The sequence below is a fragment of the Coregonus lavaretus genome (assembly GCF_964263955.1).
Source record: "Coregonus lavaretus genome assembly, chromosome: 25".
NCBI classification, from domain to species: Eukaryota; Metazoa; Chordata; class Actinopteri; order Salmoniformes; family Salmonidae; genus Coregonus; species Coregonus lavaretus.
This window is the reverse complement of record NC_140012.1, coordinates 8,262,100-8,283,122: the sequence shown is the minus strand read 5'-3', so window position 1 is coordinate 8,283,122 and position 21,023 is coordinate 8,262,100. Positions and strand designations below refer to the sequence as shown.

The 21,023-nt window shown below is 40.4% G+C and overlaps 2 protein-coding genes across 3 annotated transcripts in view; one reads left to right on the top strand and one right to left on the bottom strand.

Annotated features, from left to right (window-relative positions):
• Window positions 1–15,285, bottom strand: part of LOC311101015 (pleckstrin homology domain-containing family M member 1-like) — a 33,282-nt gene extending 17,997 nt beyond the window's left edge. The window contains exons 1-3 of the mRNA XM_084142022.1: window positions 15,056–15,285; window positions 13,463–13,552; window positions 1,337–1,584 (exon numbers count right to left, since the gene is read on the bottom strand). Of these exons, the coding sequence (XP_083998148.1) occupies window positions 1,337–1,584; window positions 13,463–13,516 (302 nt within the window). The 5' untranslated portion in view covers window positions 13,517–13,552; window positions 15,056–15,285. The remainder of the gene's footprint in view (window positions 1–1,336; window positions 1,585–13,462; window positions 13,553–15,055) is intronic.
• Window positions 15,286–17,841: 2,556 nt separating this feature from the next.
• Window positions 17,842–21,023, top strand: part of LOC311101017 (histone acetyltransferase KAT7-like) — a 29,124-nt gene continuing 25,942 nt past the window's right edge. The window contains exon 1 of one of the 2 annotated variants that reach the window (XM_084142024.1): window positions 17,842–18,011. In XM_084142024.1, the coding sequence (XP_083998150.1) occupies window positions 17,994–18,011 (18 nt within the window). In that variant the 5' untranslated portion in view covers window positions 17,842–17,993. Of the gene's footprint in view, window positions 18,012–19,388; window positions 19,468–21,023 lie in introns of those variants that run through there. The other variant, XM_084142025.1, reaches the window with a different exon arrangement.

Genomic DNA, 21,023 nt, shown 5'->3' with positions numbered 1-21,023 from the left:
CATTGAAGTAGAAATGTAAAATGGTTAAGGTAAGGGTTAAGGTTAGGTAAGGCATATGGTTAGGGTTTAGGGTAGAGACGTCCCAAGGACCCAAGATAGCACTGACCGATAGATAACCTGGCTATGGCAGCTATAAGTCTACTATAGTGCGATTTGGCTTGGTTGGTTGCCGTCTCTCCCTCCCTCCTCCCAGTGTCACTCGCTCACAGTAGAGGGCCCCTTCCCCACCTCTTAGAGCGGCACCTCTCTCTCCCTTGCGCTTTATCAGCTACGATTAATAAAGTGGCTTTAAAAATATATTTTCTGTTGCTTCCCTCAATTAAAGATCGAATTGGACCGGATCTGGATCCGACCAGGTCTATACGGAACAGATCTAGTTGTCCTCGGCTCCGGGTCTCTATATTCAAAAAATGTATTTATGCATATCGGGTCCGGGTGGGAAAGCCCCAGGTCCATTTTAGAACGTGAAGACCTCTAGTCCAGACAGCATCAGATACATGGTCTACACCAGGGTTCTTCAATTCCGGTCCTGGAGGGCCGAAACACTTCTGTTTTTTATTTCTACCTGGTAGTTAATTGCACTCTCCTGGTGTCCCAGGTCTGAATTAGCCCCTGATTAGAAGGAGAGGATGAAAAACAGAGGTGTTTCGGCCCTCCAGGACCGGAATTGAAGAACCCTGGTCTACACATAGTGATAGAGGGGCGCTGTTTTGCTCGCTCAGATGCTTTATCTGAGATTGATGCGTCTTTCTGTCGTCAGAGCCCGTCTTGGTCAAATTAACAATATTTTTATATTTGATTTGGACGGGCAAGGAGGTACGGTAGGGCGGGACCCATAACGCCGGCCCTCTCTAACATCTTGCAAGTGCGCCTCGAGTATTATTTGATATTTTTCATTTTTTCCCCCATGATGGTAACAATTAAGCAGCGGTACAATATAACGGAAAAACTGTAGTCATGTCCGTCACATTTTTTAAGACCTTTGAAAACATTTCTTAAATTTAGTTAAGACTCATCAAGGCCTTTAAATCAGATCAATGAATTTATGACTTTTTAAGGACGCGCTGGCACCCTGTGTAAATACATTTGATTTGTTATACACACTTATTGCAACATAATAGAGGATATAAATGTCCCATTATTTGAACTTCAACTTGTCATGCTTACAGCAACTGTCACAGACAGACTGATTCACCGACATAAAGACTTTCATACTCAAATGCCATCTCTAGCACACTAAAGTGATTGAGGGTGGAGACACTGCCCTAGAGGGGTCTGTAGGCCTATCTGTAGGGGAAGTGTAATATTTAATGTACAGCTTCAGGCTTCCACCCACCCGTGAGTGACCGTCTTGAGAAGGCTCCAGAACACAGGTTGGGGTAGGGATCCCCGGGACCCCCCTTTCCTGTCACATCCTCCGGACTTGGAGCGGACATATTTGCTCTTGATGCCGTGGACAAAGACAGCCTCCAGGGCGCAGCACAGCAGGTTGGCATCACCATCCTCGCTGGTTACCACGGCATCGGTCATCACGTAGCGCTTCTGAAGAGCCTTGAGTGACCACGCCAACTTCTCTTTGATCCACTAAAGAAATGGTGACATGGGTTAAATCAAAATGGATATATAGTATTCCGTTTTCTACCTCTCTGCTTCCCTTTCACTTGGGCAACTACAATCACTCTCATTTTAAATGACAACCTGAAATGTAGGCCTATTAATGTGGAAATCAACATTACATACAGTAACTGAGTGAAAACCTCTCTGCATAAAGAACCAAAGGTGAATGGCAGTGGGACATTATATTGCTTCCATTTTGGCATCAATCAGATCAAACATTTTGTCATGATGACTAGGATCAGCCATCAGCCTCGGGTCAAAATATTGTGCAATAAAGGTTGCAGGGAGCAATATAGTTTGTGGGCCTTTAATGATAAACACAGCATCATATGATGCAAAATGCATCATACCGGCTGTATTTCTGTATTTTGAAAGTTATATATCTTGAAAACTTGATTGTTGACATGCAAAACATTTGGGGACTACATCAACAATGGACTAATAAAACAAATACCAAAAGATAGTTTTTGGGTGGAGATTTCCTTTAACATACAGGTGCGAACATTTTACTCGCATATGTGCCTAATTATTTTGTTGTGTGACCTGGAATTTTTATTTAGGAGAACCAGATGATAATTGTTGCATTGATTACTGTACCGCAGCCCGAGTGCCATGGAAAATACACTGAGCGCAGATTCATGACAGTCATGATTGCAACATTATTACAAAGAAAACTGCTTGTTACCTCAAATATTTTTCATTGTGCTCCTAACTTTTTCCACTGGTGCTATCAACTTTTTCAGTTGGTTGCACCCAATTGTTTGTTTATCAATTGTTTTATTATTATTTATTTTTTAATGACCTGGCCTGTGTCCCATAATGTACCTGCATTCCATACAGAACCAGGCTAATAATGACTAGCCATCTTTTAAATTAGCATGCCCTTGCGTTATTACATTGATTTGGATAGATTTACTGTAATAGCAAAGAAAAAAGTGTTAAAATAAAGTGCACAATATTTTTATTGCAGATTTCAAAGTGCAATGTGTTATTTTCTGTGAAATCGTCTAGATCGCAGAATTTGAAAAAACGATTCTTGATGCTGAAAGAATACTGCGGCAAAAACATTTATAAAGCAGGGAGAAAGGCTGATTTCCTCAAGAAGGAAAAGCAGCCAACAAGTGCTCAGCATATGTGGGAACTCCTTCAAGACTGTTAGAAAAGCATTCCAGGTGACTACCTCATGAAACTGGTTGAGAGAATGCCAAGAGTGTGCAAAGCTGTCATCAAGGCAAAGGGTGGCTAATTTAAAATGATAAACTTGGATTAGCAAACACAACGTGCCATTGGAACACAGGACTGATGGCTGCTGATAATGGGCCTCTGTACGCCTACGTAGATATTCCATAAAAAATCAGCCGTTTCCAGCTACAATAGCCATTTACAACATTAACAATGTCTACACTGTATTTCTGATCAATTTGATGTATTTTAATGGTTAAAAAATTAGCTTTTCTTTAGAAAACAAGGACATTTCTAAGTGACCCCAAACTTTTGAACGGTAGTATATATTGTTGTGACGTGACTTACTTTAATGTATGACTGTTATTTATCGAATCACCTAACTATGTTTAATTGTCACTCGATTAAATTAATCATGTAACAATTAACTCATTAGGAATTTGGGGCACCACGGAAGAAGTTGTTTAACAAGTTACCATCTCCTGAATTAAACTCTTAGAAGATATATACAGTGGGGAGAACAAGTATTTGATACACTGCCGATTTTGCAGGTTTTCCTACTTACAAAGCATGTAGAGGTCTGTAATTTTTATCATAGGTACACTTCAACTGTGAGAGACGGAATCTAAAACAAAAAGTATTTGATACATCAGAAAAGCAGAACTTTATATTTGGTACAGAAACCTTTGTTTGCAATTACAGAGATCATATGTTTCCTGTAGGTCTTGACCAGGTTTGCACACACTGCAGCAGGGATTTTGGCCCACTCCTCCATACAGACCTTCTCCAGATTCTTCAGGTTTCGTGGCTGTCGCTGGGCAATACGGACTATCAGCTGCCTCCAAAGATTTTCTATTGGGTTCAGGTCTGGAGACTGGCTAGGCCACTCCAGGACCTTGAGATGCTTCTTACGGAGCCACTCCTTAGTTGCCCTGGCTGTGTGTTTCGGGTCGTTGTCATGCTGGAAGACCCAGCCACGACCCATCTTCAATGCTCTTTCTGAGGGAAGGAGGTTGTTGGCCAATATCTCGCGATACATGGCCCCATCCATCCTCCCCTCAATACGGTGCAGTCGTCCTGTCCCCTTTGCAGAAAAGCATCCCCAAAGAATGATGTTTCCACCTCCATGCTTCATGGTAGGCATGGTGTCCTTGGGGTTGTACTCATCCTTCTTCTTCCTCCAAACACGGCGAGTGGAGTTTAGACCAAAAAGCTCTATTTTTGTCTCATCAGACCACATGACCTTCTCCCATTCCTCCTCTGGATCATCCAGATGGTCATTGGCAAACTTCAGATGGGCCTGGACATGCGCTGGCTTGAGCAGGGGGACCTTGCGTGCGCTGCAGGATTTTAATCCATGACGGCGTAGTGTGTTACTAATGGTGTTCTTTGAGACTGTGGTCCCAGCTCTCTTCAGGTCATTGACCAGGTCCTGCCGTCTAGTTCAGGGCTGATCCCTCACCTTCCTCATGATCATTGATGCCCCACGAGGTGAGATCTTGCATGGAGCCCCAGACCGAGGGTGATTGACCGTCATCTTGAACTTCTTCCATTTTCTAATTTACATTTACATTACATTTTAGTCATTTAGCAGACGCTCTTATCCAGAGCGACTTACAGTTACTCCAACAGTTGTTGCCTTCTCACCAAGCTGCTTGCCTATTGTCCTGTAGCCCATCCCAGCCTTGTGCAGGTCTACAATTTTTTCCCTGATGTCCTTGCACAGCTCTCTGGTCTTGGCCATTGTGGAGAGGTTGGAGTCTGTTTGATTGAGTGTGTGGACAGGTGTCTTTTATACAGGTAACGAGTTCAAACACGTGCAGTTAATACAGGTAGTGAGTGGAGAAAAGGAGGGCTTCTTAAAGAAAAACTAACAGGTCTGTGAGAGCCGGAATTCTTACTGGTTGGTAGGTGATCAAATACTTATGTCATGCAATAAAATGCAAATGAATTACTTAAAAATCATACAATGTGATTTTCTGGATTTTTGTTTTAGATTCCGTCTCTCACAGTTGAAGTGTACCTATGATAAAAATTACAGACCTCTACATGCTTTGTAAGTAGGAAAACCTGTAAAATCGGCAGTGTATCAAATACTTGTTCTCCCCACTGTATGTTATATATATATCGATAACAGTCACTTATTAAATAATTACCTTTTATCAGTCTCATTCTGAACGTTGCATAATCCTTGAACCTGCAAGAACCCTAACCTTATTGATGAATCAGCAATACACAAATTGGCTTAATTATTTATTTACTAACTAACTAAATAATAACACAATACAAACACACATAAATTATTGATTACTAACGTAATACAATGAAAACGGGTCCCTAGTGGACTGGACTAACATTCGCATGACTGCTTGGGTAGAAGGAGGGTCAGAATGGAAGGGAGAGAGAGATTCAAACTATCGTGGTTACTTTGGAGACTAGGCTCACAGTAATCGTAATACTTATGCACCCTAATAACGCTCATTCGGATTAGAAATGCAACATGTATTTAGGTGTTGCTGTCCTCGATAGTTGAGTTGATGATGTAGGACTCTGGTTTACCCACCAGAGATCTCAATGTCCTTGGTAGAGTTTCTGGTCGTAGTTGTGGTTAGAATGGATACTTCAGATGTACCAGCGGTTGTCTGAGAGGGATTGTCCTTCCCACTTTGTGTCTTTAGTGAAAGTTCTCTAGACGACTATACATGCCAGCTGCAGACTGAAATGATAAGGTCTAGTGCATTGTCTTCTTCTTCACCTCGTGTAGAGGTTAAGAGTTTCAGAGTTTCTCCATTTCAAACGTGTGGACTAACGTCTCACGTTTTCTGGTCTTTCTAGTCTAACCATTTTGTAATGTGTAGATACAGCTTCACGCTTGTTGGTCTTGTAGAGTGTCAACCATTTTAAGCCATGGGGCTTACTGGTCTGGTAGAAATTCAACCATTTGCAACTTTTGGCTCATGCTTCACGTATGCTGGTCTAAAGGTTGATTTGTTTTTCAAGGCTTTTTATGCACTCGGGGTAAAAGGGGTGTTCCATCATGTTTATACGATCTCTGATGTCACTAGGGGCGTGGCTAGTCACTGCATAGTTTATATGAAAAACTATTATCTAATTTAGAAGACAAAAATCACATTCCTATCTTCAACAAAATACTCTCATACTTAATCATATATTTTATACAACATTTAGATGTAAACTTGATAGATAGAATATGTACACTTTCCGAGTTACAGTTATTACTTGATACCATCCTTAAATGACATCACAAAATAATAAACAATATGACATTATTATTCTTTAGATCCCCACTGACCATTTCCCACATTGTTTTAAGTAGGAATATTGTTTCATTATCCACTTTTGGATGTTGGAGTCTTGGCGGGAAGACTTCCTTTGTCTCACAGGGATATTCTTTCTTCCGATACTAGAGACCAAAAGGAGTCCTTTTCTGCAAACTATTTATGACCGGCTGTTAAGTCATAAAACTGGCCCCCAGGAAAGGGGGTGTTCAAACCTTTGCCTAACAGGACTGTTTGATCCTCAACCCATGAGGGCAAGTCATGACTATATACATAGTCATACACACACACACACACACACACACACACACACATATATATATATATGACAGAAAGACAACGCAGCAGTGGCTTCGGGACAAGTCTCTGAATGTCCTTGCGTGGCCCAGTCAGAGCCCGGACTTGAACCCGATCTAACATCTCTGGAGAGACCTGAAAATAGCTGTGCAGTGACGCTCCCCATCCAACCTGACAGAGCTGGAGAGGATCTGCAGAGAATAATGGGAGAAACTCCCCAAAGACAGGTGTGCCAAGCTTATAGCGTCATACCCAAGAAGACTCAAGGCTGTAATCGCTGCCAAAGGTGCTTCAACAAAGTACGCCGTAAAGGGTCTGAATACTAATGTAAATGTGATATTTCAGTATTGTATTTTTAATCAACCCAGATTCGGCTGTCGGAATGACAGATGGTGAAGTGTGACTCATCACTCCAGAGAAGGCGTTTCCACTGCACCAGAGTCCAATGGCAGCGAGCTTTACACCACTCCCAGCCGACGCTTGGCATTGTGCATGGTGGTGAGCTTGGCCATGGAAACCCATTTCATGAAGCTCCCGACGAACAGTTCTTGTGCTGACGTTGCTTCCAGAGGCAGTTTGGAACTCGGTAGTGAGTGTTGCAACCGAGGACAGACTATTACAGGGCGGCAGGTAGCTTAGTGGTTAAGAGCGTACTGCCAGTAACCGAAAGGTCGCTGGTTCTAATCCCTGAGCCGACTAGGCGAAAAATCTGTCGATGTGCCCTTCAGCAAGGCACTTAACCCTAATTGCTCCTGTAAGTCGCTCTGGATTAGAGCGTCTGCTAAATGACTAAAATGTAAATGTACTTTTACGCGCTACGTGCTTCAGCGGTCCCGTTCTGTGAGCTTGTGTGGCCTACCACTTCGTGGCTGAGCCGTTGTTGCTTCTAGACGTTTCCACTTCACAATAACAGCACTTACAGTTGACCGGGGCAGCTCTAGCAGGGCAGAAATTTGACGAACTGACTTGTTGGAAAGGTGGCATTCTATGACGGTGCCACATTGAAAGTCACTGAGCTCTTCAGTACGGTCCATTCTACTGCCAATGTTTGTCTATGGAGATTACATGGCTGTGTGCTCGATTTTATACAAAATATCCAAATCCACTAATTTGAAGGGTGTCCACTTATTTTACCTCAAATCAACAGCTGCTCTCTATATCCCCTCTCAATCTCGCATTCTTCAGTCTCTTCCGTATCAGGTATAAAAGAAACACAGACCGGACAAGTAGATGCGCAATGGATTATGGTAATTGTAGTTAACGACCTGTTGGAAACTACAACTCCTTACAACATTGCACAGATCAGGCTGGGTCTGATTCATCGCTAGAGAAACTGTGAAATGCATTTGAGCTCACTGAAAAAAACAGACCGAAATGGAATTCAAATAACTGAGCTGACATCGGTCAGAAAAATAACAGACATTTCAGTTAAATCGCTCAGCACTACTACAATGGGAAATCATAGTAGTCACAAACCACAGTTGGGTCACCTGCTACTGTCCTCCCTTCCACTGGCATACTGTTATGTTCAGCTCATAACTGTTTTTTTTCTCTTTCTGTCATATTGTGGTCAAAGAAAGACTGTGAAAACAGTCTGGACAACCCCCTTCCTCCCACTCTGCCACTCTCTCTCTCTCTCCAGTTAATGTCACCTCTGCCGGCTCTTACTGACACCTACCTATCCTCTTTCCATTTACTGTAATAAGTATCCTCACCCACAGAGCACCGACCGACACCGGAAATCCGTGGACATTGAAAAGTTGTTTAAATTTGGTCAGTCTGCCCTTGGAAGAATCGGACAACCCCATAGTAGAATAGTTTATCTAGTTACCTAGTCGGCTTGTTGTGTGTTCTATGCGAGATAAATATTCCTCTCGAGGCGCATTTAGTTACGAGTGTCATAGAGATGGAAACCTGCATTCTGACAAGCAGTCAATGCACAACAATTCTTGCAATCGTGAAAACATCAGTTGTAATGGCCTTTATTGAAAAGAGGGGGCTCCCAGCTTTCCATTCCTAATTTAATTATTTATCAACTCCTAAATATGCGCTAACTGCACCATTTTAAATCTTGAGGTTTTTTTTTAGCAGTGGCATGGTTAAGCACATTACAGCTGAGCAAAAGTAGTGGCAAACAGGGAAGTGTTGGGCGTAAAATGGTGACCAAGTGGTTTCTGTGAGAAGTACAGGCAGGGGGCGTGTTACCCCAAGTTACCCTAACGGGTATATTCACTGTGTTTATGCACGTTTTTGGGACATGAAGTTCATCAAAAGGATGCTAACTAGTTTACCTTTTAAAATCAGGGTCACACAGTGTTTTTTGGTAGTCTTAAACAAATCTACTTTGAAATGAAATTATACACCTCACACACATGGTTACAAGCTTAAAAAAGAAGACACCTGTACCATGTAAGATAGAGTTAAAATGTATTACATTTTTTGTTTGCATCCCAATATTAAACTTCATATACATCACAGAAGACTGAAATATAACAAAACCATTTGACAATGAAACACCAGATTTTGGGCCGTAAAAAAAACAAAAAACAATGTTTATTAATTAGGAAATTATGAAAAATATTAATAACATTACACCCATGAAGCCACTAGAGGGCGATTTGGTCATTTGACAGCAGGAAAGGGCTACAGGATCACATTTGAGATATGGCTAACGATTAGCCCAATAGGGTAAATGCAGAGGCAAATCCATGCTTCAGACAATTTATTTATAACCACTATGCTGCATCAGTTGGGATACAGATTATGTTTATTGTTAATAGCATACCTGATACACTGAACAAAAATATAAACGCAACATGTGAAGTGTTGGTCCCATGTTTCATGAGCTGAAATAAAAGATCCCAGAAAATGTCCACACTCACAAAAAACGTATTTCTCCTTTGCCAAGATAATCCATCCACCTGACAGGTGTGGCATATCAAGTAGCTGATTAAACAGCATGATCATAACACAGTAAATAATAGGCCAATCTAAAATGTGCAGTTTTGTTACACAACACAATGCCACACATGTCTCAAGTTTGAGGGAGCGTGCAATTGGCATGCTGACTGCAGGAATGTCCATCAGATGAGTTGCCAGAGAACTGAATGTTCATTTCCCTACCATAAGCCACCTCCTACGTCATTTTAGAGAATCTTTCAGTACGTCCAACCTGCCTCACAACCGCAGACCATATGTATGGTGTCGTGTGGGCGAGCTGTTTGCTGATGTCAACGTTGTGAACAGAGTGCACCATGGTGGCGGTGGGTTATGGTATGGGCAGGCATAAGCTAAGAAAAAACAAACACAATTTTATCTATGGCAATTTGAATGCACAGAGATACCGTGACGAGATCCTGAGGCCCATTGTCGTGCCATTCATCCACCACCATCACCTCATGTTTCAGCATAATAATGCACGGCCCCATGTAGCAAGGATCTGAACACAATTCCTTGAAGCTGAAAATGTCCCAGTTCTTCCATAGCCAAAATACTGTCACCCATTGAGCATGTTTGGGATGCTCTGGATCGACGTGTACCGACAGCGTGTTCCAGTTCCAGCCAATATCCAGCAACTTCGCACAGCCATTGAAGAGGAGTGGGATTAAAGCTGTTACGGTGACCTTATTACCACCACACCGATGGTCACGAGTCAAGATGGCAGTCAAATTCCACGTGACTGTTCAGTCACGATAACTAGGCTTCTCCAAGCTCTGATGCTGCTGATGGTCATTAGTAGCCTACAAAACTTGCTATCTGCCTGGTACTATTGTCCCTCAAATCACTGATATCAATGCAAATGTAATCGAAAATCAAATCAAATCCTTCTTGAAAGCCAATAAGCTCATGTTGCGCAACATTTCTATAGGTTATGCAATTGCCTGAGAAAACAGAGTTGATGGTCTCTATTAAAAGAGGAGGATCCCATCAGCTTTCTATAGGCTAGGCCTACTATATTTATTTCTGAACTTTCCTATATTAAGCGCATTGCTTCGCTTTACAAGAGGAGTATAGCCTACCAGGCTGGCATGAAAATGAACCACGGGAAAAGCGTCCTCCATTCGCTATTTAAGTGCATAGATTACATGTATTTTTTCCCCCTGCCCCGAGACAGGTGCATGATAATTTATGGAATATCTACATAGGCGTACAGAGGCCCATTATCAGCAACCATCAGTCCTGTGTTCCAATGGCACGTTGTGTTTGCTAATCCAAGTTTATCATTTTAAAAGGCTAATTGATCATTAGAAAACCCTTTTGCAATTATGTCAGCACAGCTGAAAACTGTTGTGCTGATTAAAGAGGCAATAAAACTGGCCTTCTTGAGACTAGTTGAGTATCTGGAGCATCAGCAATTGTGTGTTCGATTACAGACTCAAAATGGCCAGAAACAAATAACTTTCTTCTGAAACTTGTCAGTCTATTCTTGTTCTGAGAAATGAAGGCTATTCCATGCGAGAAATTGCCAAGAAACGGAAGATCTCGTACAACGCTGTGTACTACTCCCTTCACAGAACAGCACAAACTGGCTCTAACCAGAATAGAAAGAGGAGTGGGAGGCCCCGGTGCACAACTGAGCAAGAGGACAAATACATTAAAGTGTCTAGTTTGAGAAACAGGTGCCTCACAGGTTCTCAACTGGCAGCTTCATTAAATAGTACTCGCAAAACACCAGTCTCAACGTCAACAGTGAAGAGGCGACTCCGGGATGCTGACCTTCTAGGCAGAGTTGCAAAGAGAAAGCCATATCTCAGACTGCCCATCTTAATCTTTTATTTTTATTGGCCAGTCTGAGATATGGCTTTTTCTTTGCATCTCTGTCTAGAAGGTCAGCATCCCGTAGTCGCCTCTTCACTGTTGACGTTGAGACTGGTGTTTTGCAATAAGGTTTGTATAACAACTAATGTGGCCAAATAACTTCTTAAAATTAAGCACATTATTCCACTTTACAACCGGTGTAGAATTTCAAGTTTGGGGAAGATCATTTTCACCATAAAAATGCACCTTTATAATAAAGCATTACATGCATAATTGCATTTGCAGTCACTTTTGAGAACAGTGTTTTCACGCTAATTGATTGCGTTTTGGAGCATTCGCGCTTATAGCCTACTGCCGTGTGCGCATTGCTGCGCTTACAATGTGAAGAAATAGCCTAATAGTTTATCAACATTTGAAGCTAAACGTTCTGATCTGTTGCATCAGCCTCATTGCTTTTTAAACGTTTTTTTTTATGCCAGTGGTTGTATTAATTTGGGATCTATTGCATCCAACAACAGTGCCAGAGTGTAACCGCTCAACACAGCCGCATGTGCGCACTCCCTCTGAAATCATTTGGAGAAAATATGATTTATATTTTATTCAGTTATGTTCAATTGTATTCTTCATACTATAAAATAATATAAAATAATGCCACGGAATTCTAAGCAAATCTTGTCTGCTAAATGAACTAGTGTAGCCAGATCAGGGCCTAACATAAGGACAACTCAGAGTATGCTATTCTGTTCTTCTGAAATAGACTACATTTTCTTCATATCAGGTTTCTTTAGACCTGTCTAAAATAAATAATGGATTTATTGTGATGGTGTAGGCTATATTAAATGGATTTATTAGACTTTTAAAAATGTAGATGTTCCAAAGATCTGCATCAGTGGCTTGTAGGCTATGCGTGGAAGCCAGGAGATGCTAAATGTGCTTATATTAATTAACGGTCAATTACTGTGAAACAGGCAGTTATTTGCTTGACAATCACCTGCTGACAAAATGTCATGACCGCCACAGCCTTAAGTGGGACAACATTCCACATGCCACAATCAACAGCCTGATCAAAGGAGATGTAAAATCTTTGAAATTGTGGCATGTTGCGTTTACATTTTATAATAATTTGGACCATGCATAGGCTATATGCATGGTCAAATATGTTATAATAATTGTAACAAATAATTTTACCAATATGTTATTGGGCTCGTTTCTGGAAGTGGAAATTATATTTGAGATGGTTTCGACATAATTCTATTTTCATTCATTTTGGAGTAGAATGTCCTTTTAAAAGTCACCAGAACTGAGCTTCTCAGTCCTTCACCCCCCCCCCCCCCCACCAATTTCTCCCCACTGTTAGACATTTTGCAAGAGAAAACACTGCAGTACAGTACTGTACAGTAGAGTATAGTACATTACAGTAGAGCACACTAGATTACAGTATAGCGGACTGTACTGCACTGAACATATCTACTTTACTGCACTGTTCTGTACTGTAATGAACTCTACTTTATTATGCTGTCCAAACTTGTGAAATGTAGGCTATTTCAGATTTGGTTTGGTCCGGACCAACCAAATGTGTTCGTTTGGGGGCGGAGCTCATTACAATTATAGCCAGTGTGTAGAATAATACCCAACTTTGCAAAAGGACAGGCCTGTTCCATATTTTTACCTTTGTGTGCCTATTCAGGGTTACATAACCATGAAGAGAATTATATTAAAATCCATAATTATGCATTTCTGTATAGCACAGATCAGGGACCTATGATGTAATTCTGTTACCATAATTCCATTACCGGATGTAAATCCACTTCACCTACTGTAGTTCAATAACCTAAATATATTTTTTTCAAGCTCAAGGTGTCATGTCATAGCTGACACCCCATTCTTTCTACAGATATCTTTTAATCTTAATTCAGAGCAGATATTTAAGAGTTTTGGGGAAAACGTGGTCGCATAAAAAACTGAGGGAGATTTTACTGTAACTCTGTTACCAAACTTTGCATCTGCACAGTTCTTCCAGTAAATGTGTTTTTGTAAAATGTTGTGTAAATTCTTCAAAGTAGTCCTTGTGCATAGAGTTGTATGGTTTGTTAAACTTTGCAATCAATGGGTTTTGTTTGGAATACATTTTAAAGTGACAAATCTGAATCAAAGCGCAATCCCGTTTGCCGTGGAATTGCCCATGTGTCACTCAAACCCTAACAGAGTAGGTCCTATCTGTGAGAGATATCTGATCCATTTTTCAGTGTTAAGTGGATGTGGTTTATGGGGTTATGCAGGCCATTTACAGTAAAAGAGGTTTAGCCTACCTGCTTGACGTCTTTTGCCTCTGGCCACGTATCTGGGGTCTGTGTGGCTAACATCGCACCTCCAGGGATGTGTTACTCTCACATGAAATGCTGTGACATACACACAAGATATCCCCTGTGGTTATACTGGCAAAAACAAGCTGAACTAAGAATAACTAACTGAAAAACACAGTCAGTCAGTTCTGCAATTGCCAGCATTGTCAGCCCCCTTTCTTCTCAATGTAGGTGACATTTGACATACAGTGCTTTCGGAAAGTATTCAGACCCCTTGACTTTTTCCACATTTTGTTACGTTACAGCCTTATTCTAAAATGGATTAAATTGTTTTTTTCCCCCTCCATCAATCTACACACAATAACCCATAATGACAAAGCAAAAACAGGTTTAGAAATTGTTGCAAATGTATAAAAAAGAAAAACTGAAATATGACATTTACATAAGTATCCAGACCCCGGTAAGTATACCAGAGCGCCAAGTCTAGGTCCAAAAGGCTCCTTAACAGCTTCTACCCCCAAGCCATAAGACTGCTGAACAATTAATCAAATGGCCACCCAGACTATTTGCATTGACACCCCACTCCCCCCTTCACTTCTGCTACTCACTGTTTATTATCTATGCATAGTCACTTTACCCCTACCTACATGTACAAATTACCTCGACTAACCTGTACCCCCACACATTGACTCGGTACCGGAACCCCCTGTATATAGCATTGTTATATTATTTAGTAAATACAGGTGGACTCCAATCAAGTTGTAGAAACATCCCAAATATGATCACTGGAAACAGGATGCACTGGAGCTCAATTTCAAGTCTCATAGCAAGGGGTCTGAATACTTATATAAATAAGGTATTTCAGTTGTTTTATTTTTAATAAATTTACAAAATTTTATTTAATCAATTTTAAAATAAGGCTGTAACGTAACAAAATGTGGAAAAGATGAAGGGGTCTGAATACTTTCTGAATGCACTGTATTTAAAGTAAGCAAACACAGACTAAAAGGGCTGTGACATTCATTGACATTAAAGAGAATCTGATTAAACGACTATTTCCACATTCTGCTGGCTCACTTCTACCACCACAATTTAGAGATCACAAGGCTGTTTTATCTTACATCTGCATTTTCGGTTTGAACTGAACTAGCCTATCAGTGGGTGCCCTAGACATTAATCAGACGGTCTGTTGAAGTCTTTGTTGATAGTAAGAGATGTTGCCACAGAGCAAAAATTACACCGGTTCACTTCCTGGAAGAACTAGAAAAATGGAATGTGCAGTAGTACTCGTGCTAATCAGAACATTACCGTGTGTGTGTCAAAAGCTATGGCTTGATCATTGGAGACCATCCCTTGCTGTGTCTATCTAGATAGCTACAGTAGTGCACAAAAACATTACTTTTTTTTATCATTCCTAAAACTCAATGCTCAATGTTTACGTCTGCAAATCAGCTTATTGAGAACCCTCAGTATTATCGTCTTAAATAGATGTCAATAAAAAGCAAAATGTACAATATACATACAAAACGGTATGTATATTTTACAAGAAATAGAGAGAAAAACAAGGAACATCGCGTAACTAGCTAGTTAGCTACCTACCGTGTTATTGAGTTGGGCTACCGTCGTTCGCAAGCTAGCTAGCTGTGTAAAAAAAAAAACTATACAATATTTTTTTCCGCCGCTTTGTTGTTCTTGTTTGATTCCTACATGGACAGCAACATTGTATCATATGATGTCATTTCTTTCCCATATAGATTACTGAATCGTAGACAGAAAGAAAAGTCGACTCGAATGTGTCTGCAATCTTCAGCTAACTCAGATTCAGGTTCAGCTCAGTGAGAGGACAAATGCATCATGGGATATGTCTGGATCTACTGTACTTGTAGATCTTGCAGGCTTGTTGTAGCAAAGTGATCTGTGCTTGCAGGCAACAAGATGTGACTGACCACCTATTGGACCAATAGCGCCCTACAAAATGCTTCTCATTCCTGTTCAGTGAGGTTTTGTTGGATAAATAGTCTATTTGCAGAAGTCTTCCAGAACCACACATATTCTTTGGTATTTTCACTTGGCAATATAGGACAACATTCCGCTCGAGCATACCCTTACCCCCAGTGGTGTAACGTACCTTAAGTAAAACACTTCGAAGTACTAGTAGTAGTTTTTTGGGGTATCTGAACATTCCTAAAGAAAATATACATTTTCCCTTACACCCAAAAGTACTTGTTACATTTTGAATGCACAGGCAGGAGAGCAATATGGTCCAATTCACACACCTATCAATGAATGCGTTGTCATCCCTACTACCTCGGATCTGGAGGTCTCACTAAATATAAATACTGTGTTTGTAAATGATGTCTGAGTGTTGGAGTGTGCCCCCTGGCTGTCCGTAAATAAAACAATAAAAATAAAAAAAATCATGCCATCTGGTTTGCTTAATATAAGGAATTTGATATATAGTATTTACTTTTACTTTTTTTTTTACTTTGACTCAAGTATGACACTGACTCAATTCCACTCCCTGTACTCCATATAATTTGGCAATGACAAGGAGTGGAATGATAGCTAAAGAGACTGGTATTTTCTAAGGTATCTTTCCTTTTACTCAAGTATGACTATTTAGTAATTTTTCCACCACTGCTTACCACTTCATATTTTTGATAGGCTATGTACTCTACCGTTCAAAAGTTTGGGGTCACTTATAAATGTCCTTGTTTTTGAAAGAAAAGCATTTTTTTTGTCCATTAAATAAAATAAAATAATATCAAATTGATCAGAAATACAGTGTAGACATTGTTAATGTTGTAAATGGCTATTGTAGCTGGAAACGGCTGATTTTTTATGGAATATCTACATAGTCGTACAGAGACCCATTATCAGCAACCATCAGTCCTGTGTTCCAATGGCACGTTGTGTTTGCTAATCCAAGTTTATCATTTTAAAAGGCTAATTGATCATTAGAAAACCCTTTTGCAATTATGTTAGCACAGCTGAAAACTGTTGTGCTGATTAAAGAAGCAATAAAACTGGCCATCTTGAGACTAGTTGAGTATCTGGAGCATCAGCAATTGCTAATCCAAGTTTATCATTTTAAAAGGCTAATTGATCATTAGAAAACCCTTTTGCAATTATGTTAGCACAGCTGAAAACTGTTGTGCTGATTAAAGAAGCAATAAAACTGGCCATCTTGAGACTAGTTGAGTATCTGGAGCATCAGCAATTGTGGGTTTGATAACAGGCTCAAAATGGCCAGAAACAAAGAACTTTCTTCTGAAACTCGTCAGTCTATTCTTGTTCTGAGAAATGAAAGCTATTCCATGCGAGAAATTGCCAAGAAACTGAAGATCTCGTACAACGCTGTGTACTACTCCCTTCACAGAACTGCGCAAAGAAAAAGCCATATCTCAGACTGCCCATCTTAATGATAGTTTCTTCACATTCTTTGGAGGTTTGCCCAATGCGTTGGCATTGTTTATGCTATCAGCAGCATCCAGGCCTACTGCTTTTTTGGTTTTAGGTACAGTGTTGTCCTACTTATTTTCCTGTGTGTTTTCCTATTTTTTTATGTTTTAATAAAGGATGTGTGTGCCCTGTTCAGCAATAGAAAAAGAGAAAAGTAAGAACGCATGAGAGATAAATTAGGAGTGAATTCAAGCGATTACTTTAACATACTATTGTTCTTTATCTGTTCATAATCAGTACTCTAGGAAATGTGGCACAGCACTAGGATATTTTCTCTCTCGCTTTACCAAGGTTGCTGCTGAATATGAATGATTGAGCCTAGTGCCATGGTATACTGTTTGGTTGAATTACACAAACAGTATCTTTTAAGATGATAAAGGCAGTTTCGCAGTGATACTAACTACTTTCTTACCACAAACAATGGTCCAGAGACCAATATCAATTAGATGCAAAGCTAGGCCTTTATGGTGTAGCAGCTAATTTATGTATTTACCTTTTGATGAGCAGTGACCTTGTGAAGAACAAATAGGCTTGTTACCATATAGACTGTATTGTTACATAGTGTAACTGAACTTTTCACAATAAAATGTGAGGTCAAATGTCCAATCAGTGGGATAACATTAAAGATGTATCAATATACTGACATCCATCTCATCACCACTGATTGTTCTGCTTTGGTTTTAAAATCAGACAACACATAGTTCTCCCATAGTACAGATAGCTTTACAACTCGTATGTAAGCTAGTAGAACTGTAAAAGAGTCATACAAATTAGAAAGAAAGACACATAATTGTACTGTATTTTTCAAAGGTTTTGGGCTTCGACCAGTGATTTTGGGTTTATATACATCATCGCTTGTGCCATGTACCTTGCCACCCAGTGGAGACAGTCCCACATTACACAGAAACACAAGAGGGGTTCCAAACGGAAGTGTGTTGTAAAGAAAATGTGTCGCGAGACATAGCTAGCTAATATTGTGTGTACATACAAACGTTTTAAGTAAAAAACGAATCTAAACGAGTTCCATCAACTGCAGTTATTATACATTTGGGGAACTACGTTCCTCAAGGCAAAAATGCCCCGTAGAAGACAGGTAAGAAAAATATAGGTCGGAAGCTAGCTAGATAAGCTAACCAAGTCAAATACCGGTAACTAGCTAGAACAGTTAGCTATGCTAGCATAACGTTGCTGAAATGTGCATTTCTATTGTGTGGATTGTAACGTATTTTACGTTGTTAGTTAGCTTGTATATAAACAAAATACATAACCGTTTAGCTAGCTAGCCAAGATGGCCTCTTTTGACGCTTATAAGCTAGCTATGTCGACAGCTGAGGCTAATATTGTGTTGTACTAACGTTGCCAGCTACCTAGGCTGTGTTTACGTTCATATTTATAGTGAGTAACTACTAGTTAACTGTATATCAAAATTATTAGAAATTGATACATTAACGTTAGATTATTTAACTAACGTTAGCGAACGTTTAGTAAATTGTTTATTAGCTACTGATGAAGTAGCAACAATTCTACTTCTAGCTAGTTAATGCCAGAAAAATACCGACCCTACCGTTACGCTTGTTTACGCTGAACTGCACTGAGGTCGGAACGCAATCTTGGTTACATTAAAAGCCAATTTATACTTGATCCGAAAATGTGGTGGAGGTTCTGTATGGAGTGTGTGACTCAATTGTGCAGCCTCCATAGGCATGCAGAGGCCAAATTGAGCTCCATACCACATTTCTGTGTGCCTCCAAAAAAAAATTACAATGTGGAGGGCTCCTCATTGACATGATTGGTTGACAGTAGGTGGGGGCTGGAGGTCCTGTATAAACACAAACTCACTTCCTTGACAACTTCCCTCACAACAGCTCTGCGCTGCTCCGCGAAGCACAAGAAGTATGAATGCCCTGACTTCTGCAGAGGCCGTATCACTTTAAATGCTGCATGGCCAATGCAGACGTTGGATTGACCAGGCAGCGCCTTTTCGACACCATGGAGTTGGAGCGAGATATGGGTTGGAAAATGTACCTCAATGCAGGGTTGGGATATGCCACTGTACCCCACATTTAACTTTTCCACACTGCTCCATCGAGAAGATTGAAATACTTATAGTTTTTGCCCTCATGCTTGCTACTGGTAGTAGGGTGTTAGTAGCCCTTGATTATGACTCTCAGTTCCATTACATTACACATAAAAGTAATTGGCGGAAGGCGTCTTCTGTTGGGGGGAGTTTTGTTAAGTGGCGCAACGCTCGGTCTGAACATTAGCACGCGTGGCTAGTTTTGGAGCAATAAGGACCTTATCTTTCATATTGACAAGAAATAGTTTTCAAAAAACTAAATATTAAATTGATACACACCTTTTTATAGGGTTAGGATTCCCACACAGCTATATTTCCATGTTACAGCGCTTGTTTGTGGAAAACAGAAGGAAGACAGAGTGGACTACCTGTGCTAATTAGCTATCTGCGTTTTCGAACACCTGTATGTAAACGGAAGACAGACGCCACAAATGTGTTGAAAAATACTGTCGGCTGCAACTGTGTTAAAACAGTAAGTGTGTATTTTTCATTTGTGAAATTATTTAGATGTGATATGAAAGTAGAGGGATTTATGTTTCTAGGACCGTACCGCAATTCACGTTTAGATGGAGTATTTGCCTGTTTTGACTTTGAGCCAATTCGCCCTTTAAACAGAACATGTAAGGTCCTTGGACTAAGGATTAACGTTAGGCTCCTCTAGTCCAATATTTGGCTAAGGTGAAGTGACAAACAATGGACGCTATACGAGAATTCTACAAAAAAAACGCAGTAAACAAATCTGTTTTCACTAAGGGTGCGTTCGTAAATTCACTTTGGAGTGCCTGAGAGCGCTCAGTGTGCTCTGGGCGTTCGTAAATTCAGAGCGTTGTCAGATTGTCCGTTCGTAAATTCAGAGCGTTTCGCTCTTGGAGCGTTCAGAGTGCACACTGGCCGAAGAGTAGGGTTGTTCTGACCTCACAACGGCAGATAAGCACCCAAGCTAACTGGCTAAAGTTAGCTAGCTTGCTAGCTACTTCCAGACTTAAATGAGAGAACAGCTCACTCTGACCATTTTTCTCACCCTAGCAGAGCTGGTTAGGCTGTTTTCATGTTATCCAGAGCGTTGATAACTGTGCTGCTGGCAACAATTTAATTACGCTTTTTTGTGGATGTTTACTGACACTAGCCATATTCAACAGGTGTTGAGCGTTCGTAAATTCATCCGTAATTCTGCGCTCTGGCACACTCAGACGAGAGTGCTCTAAAATCGGAGTAGATCGCCAGAGTGAATTTACGAACGCACCCAAAATGTCTAATGTGGTCGTCAAAATACAAAATAAATCATTTGAAAACAATGTGGCAGTTGTTACCCATATCAAAAAATCCCAATACTGTACTTTATGACATTTACACGACATGAGCCTAAATGTAAAGCAAGTGCCGTGCTAAGAACGTTCAAATCTGTGGGACAGCCTTTTTTGTGAAACCTGCGAAATCGGTGTGTTCATATTTGCTCTTTGCGATGGGTATTCCTCAACCTATCAGAGTAAGATCGATGTGATATTGTATCGCCAAGAAGTATGGGAAAGTCCTGAGGGTGTTTCAGGGTCATCGGACGTCTTTTGACTGAAATAAGGTAAAACATTTTTCTTTCGCTTCTGTCTTTGAGATGTTTTCAGAGACACCAAAAACACATAGCAGGTTGCAAAGTAGAGCTTCATAGCTATGTTTGATGTGTGTGTTGTCATGGTTTGGTCCAAATTCACTAGTGCTGAGCGATTAACCGAAATGTCACTTATTTTTCGTTTTTTAAAACAACTAATTGACGTCGGTTCAATTATTTGAATTCCATTGAGTTCGTTTTTTTTCTGTGAGTTCGATGTGCAGTTTCTCTAGAGATAAACCAGATCAAGCTCGAACTGTGCGATGAAGTAGGGAGTTGTAGTTTCCAGCAGGCCAATATTCTACATAGTTTAGCTCAGAAAACGTGGTAATTAACTACAATGACCATAACCCATTGCGCTCCCCCCTACTTGCCCGGTCTCTGTGAAGCAGACAAGGAGACAGAGAGAAGAGAGAAAGTTGCTT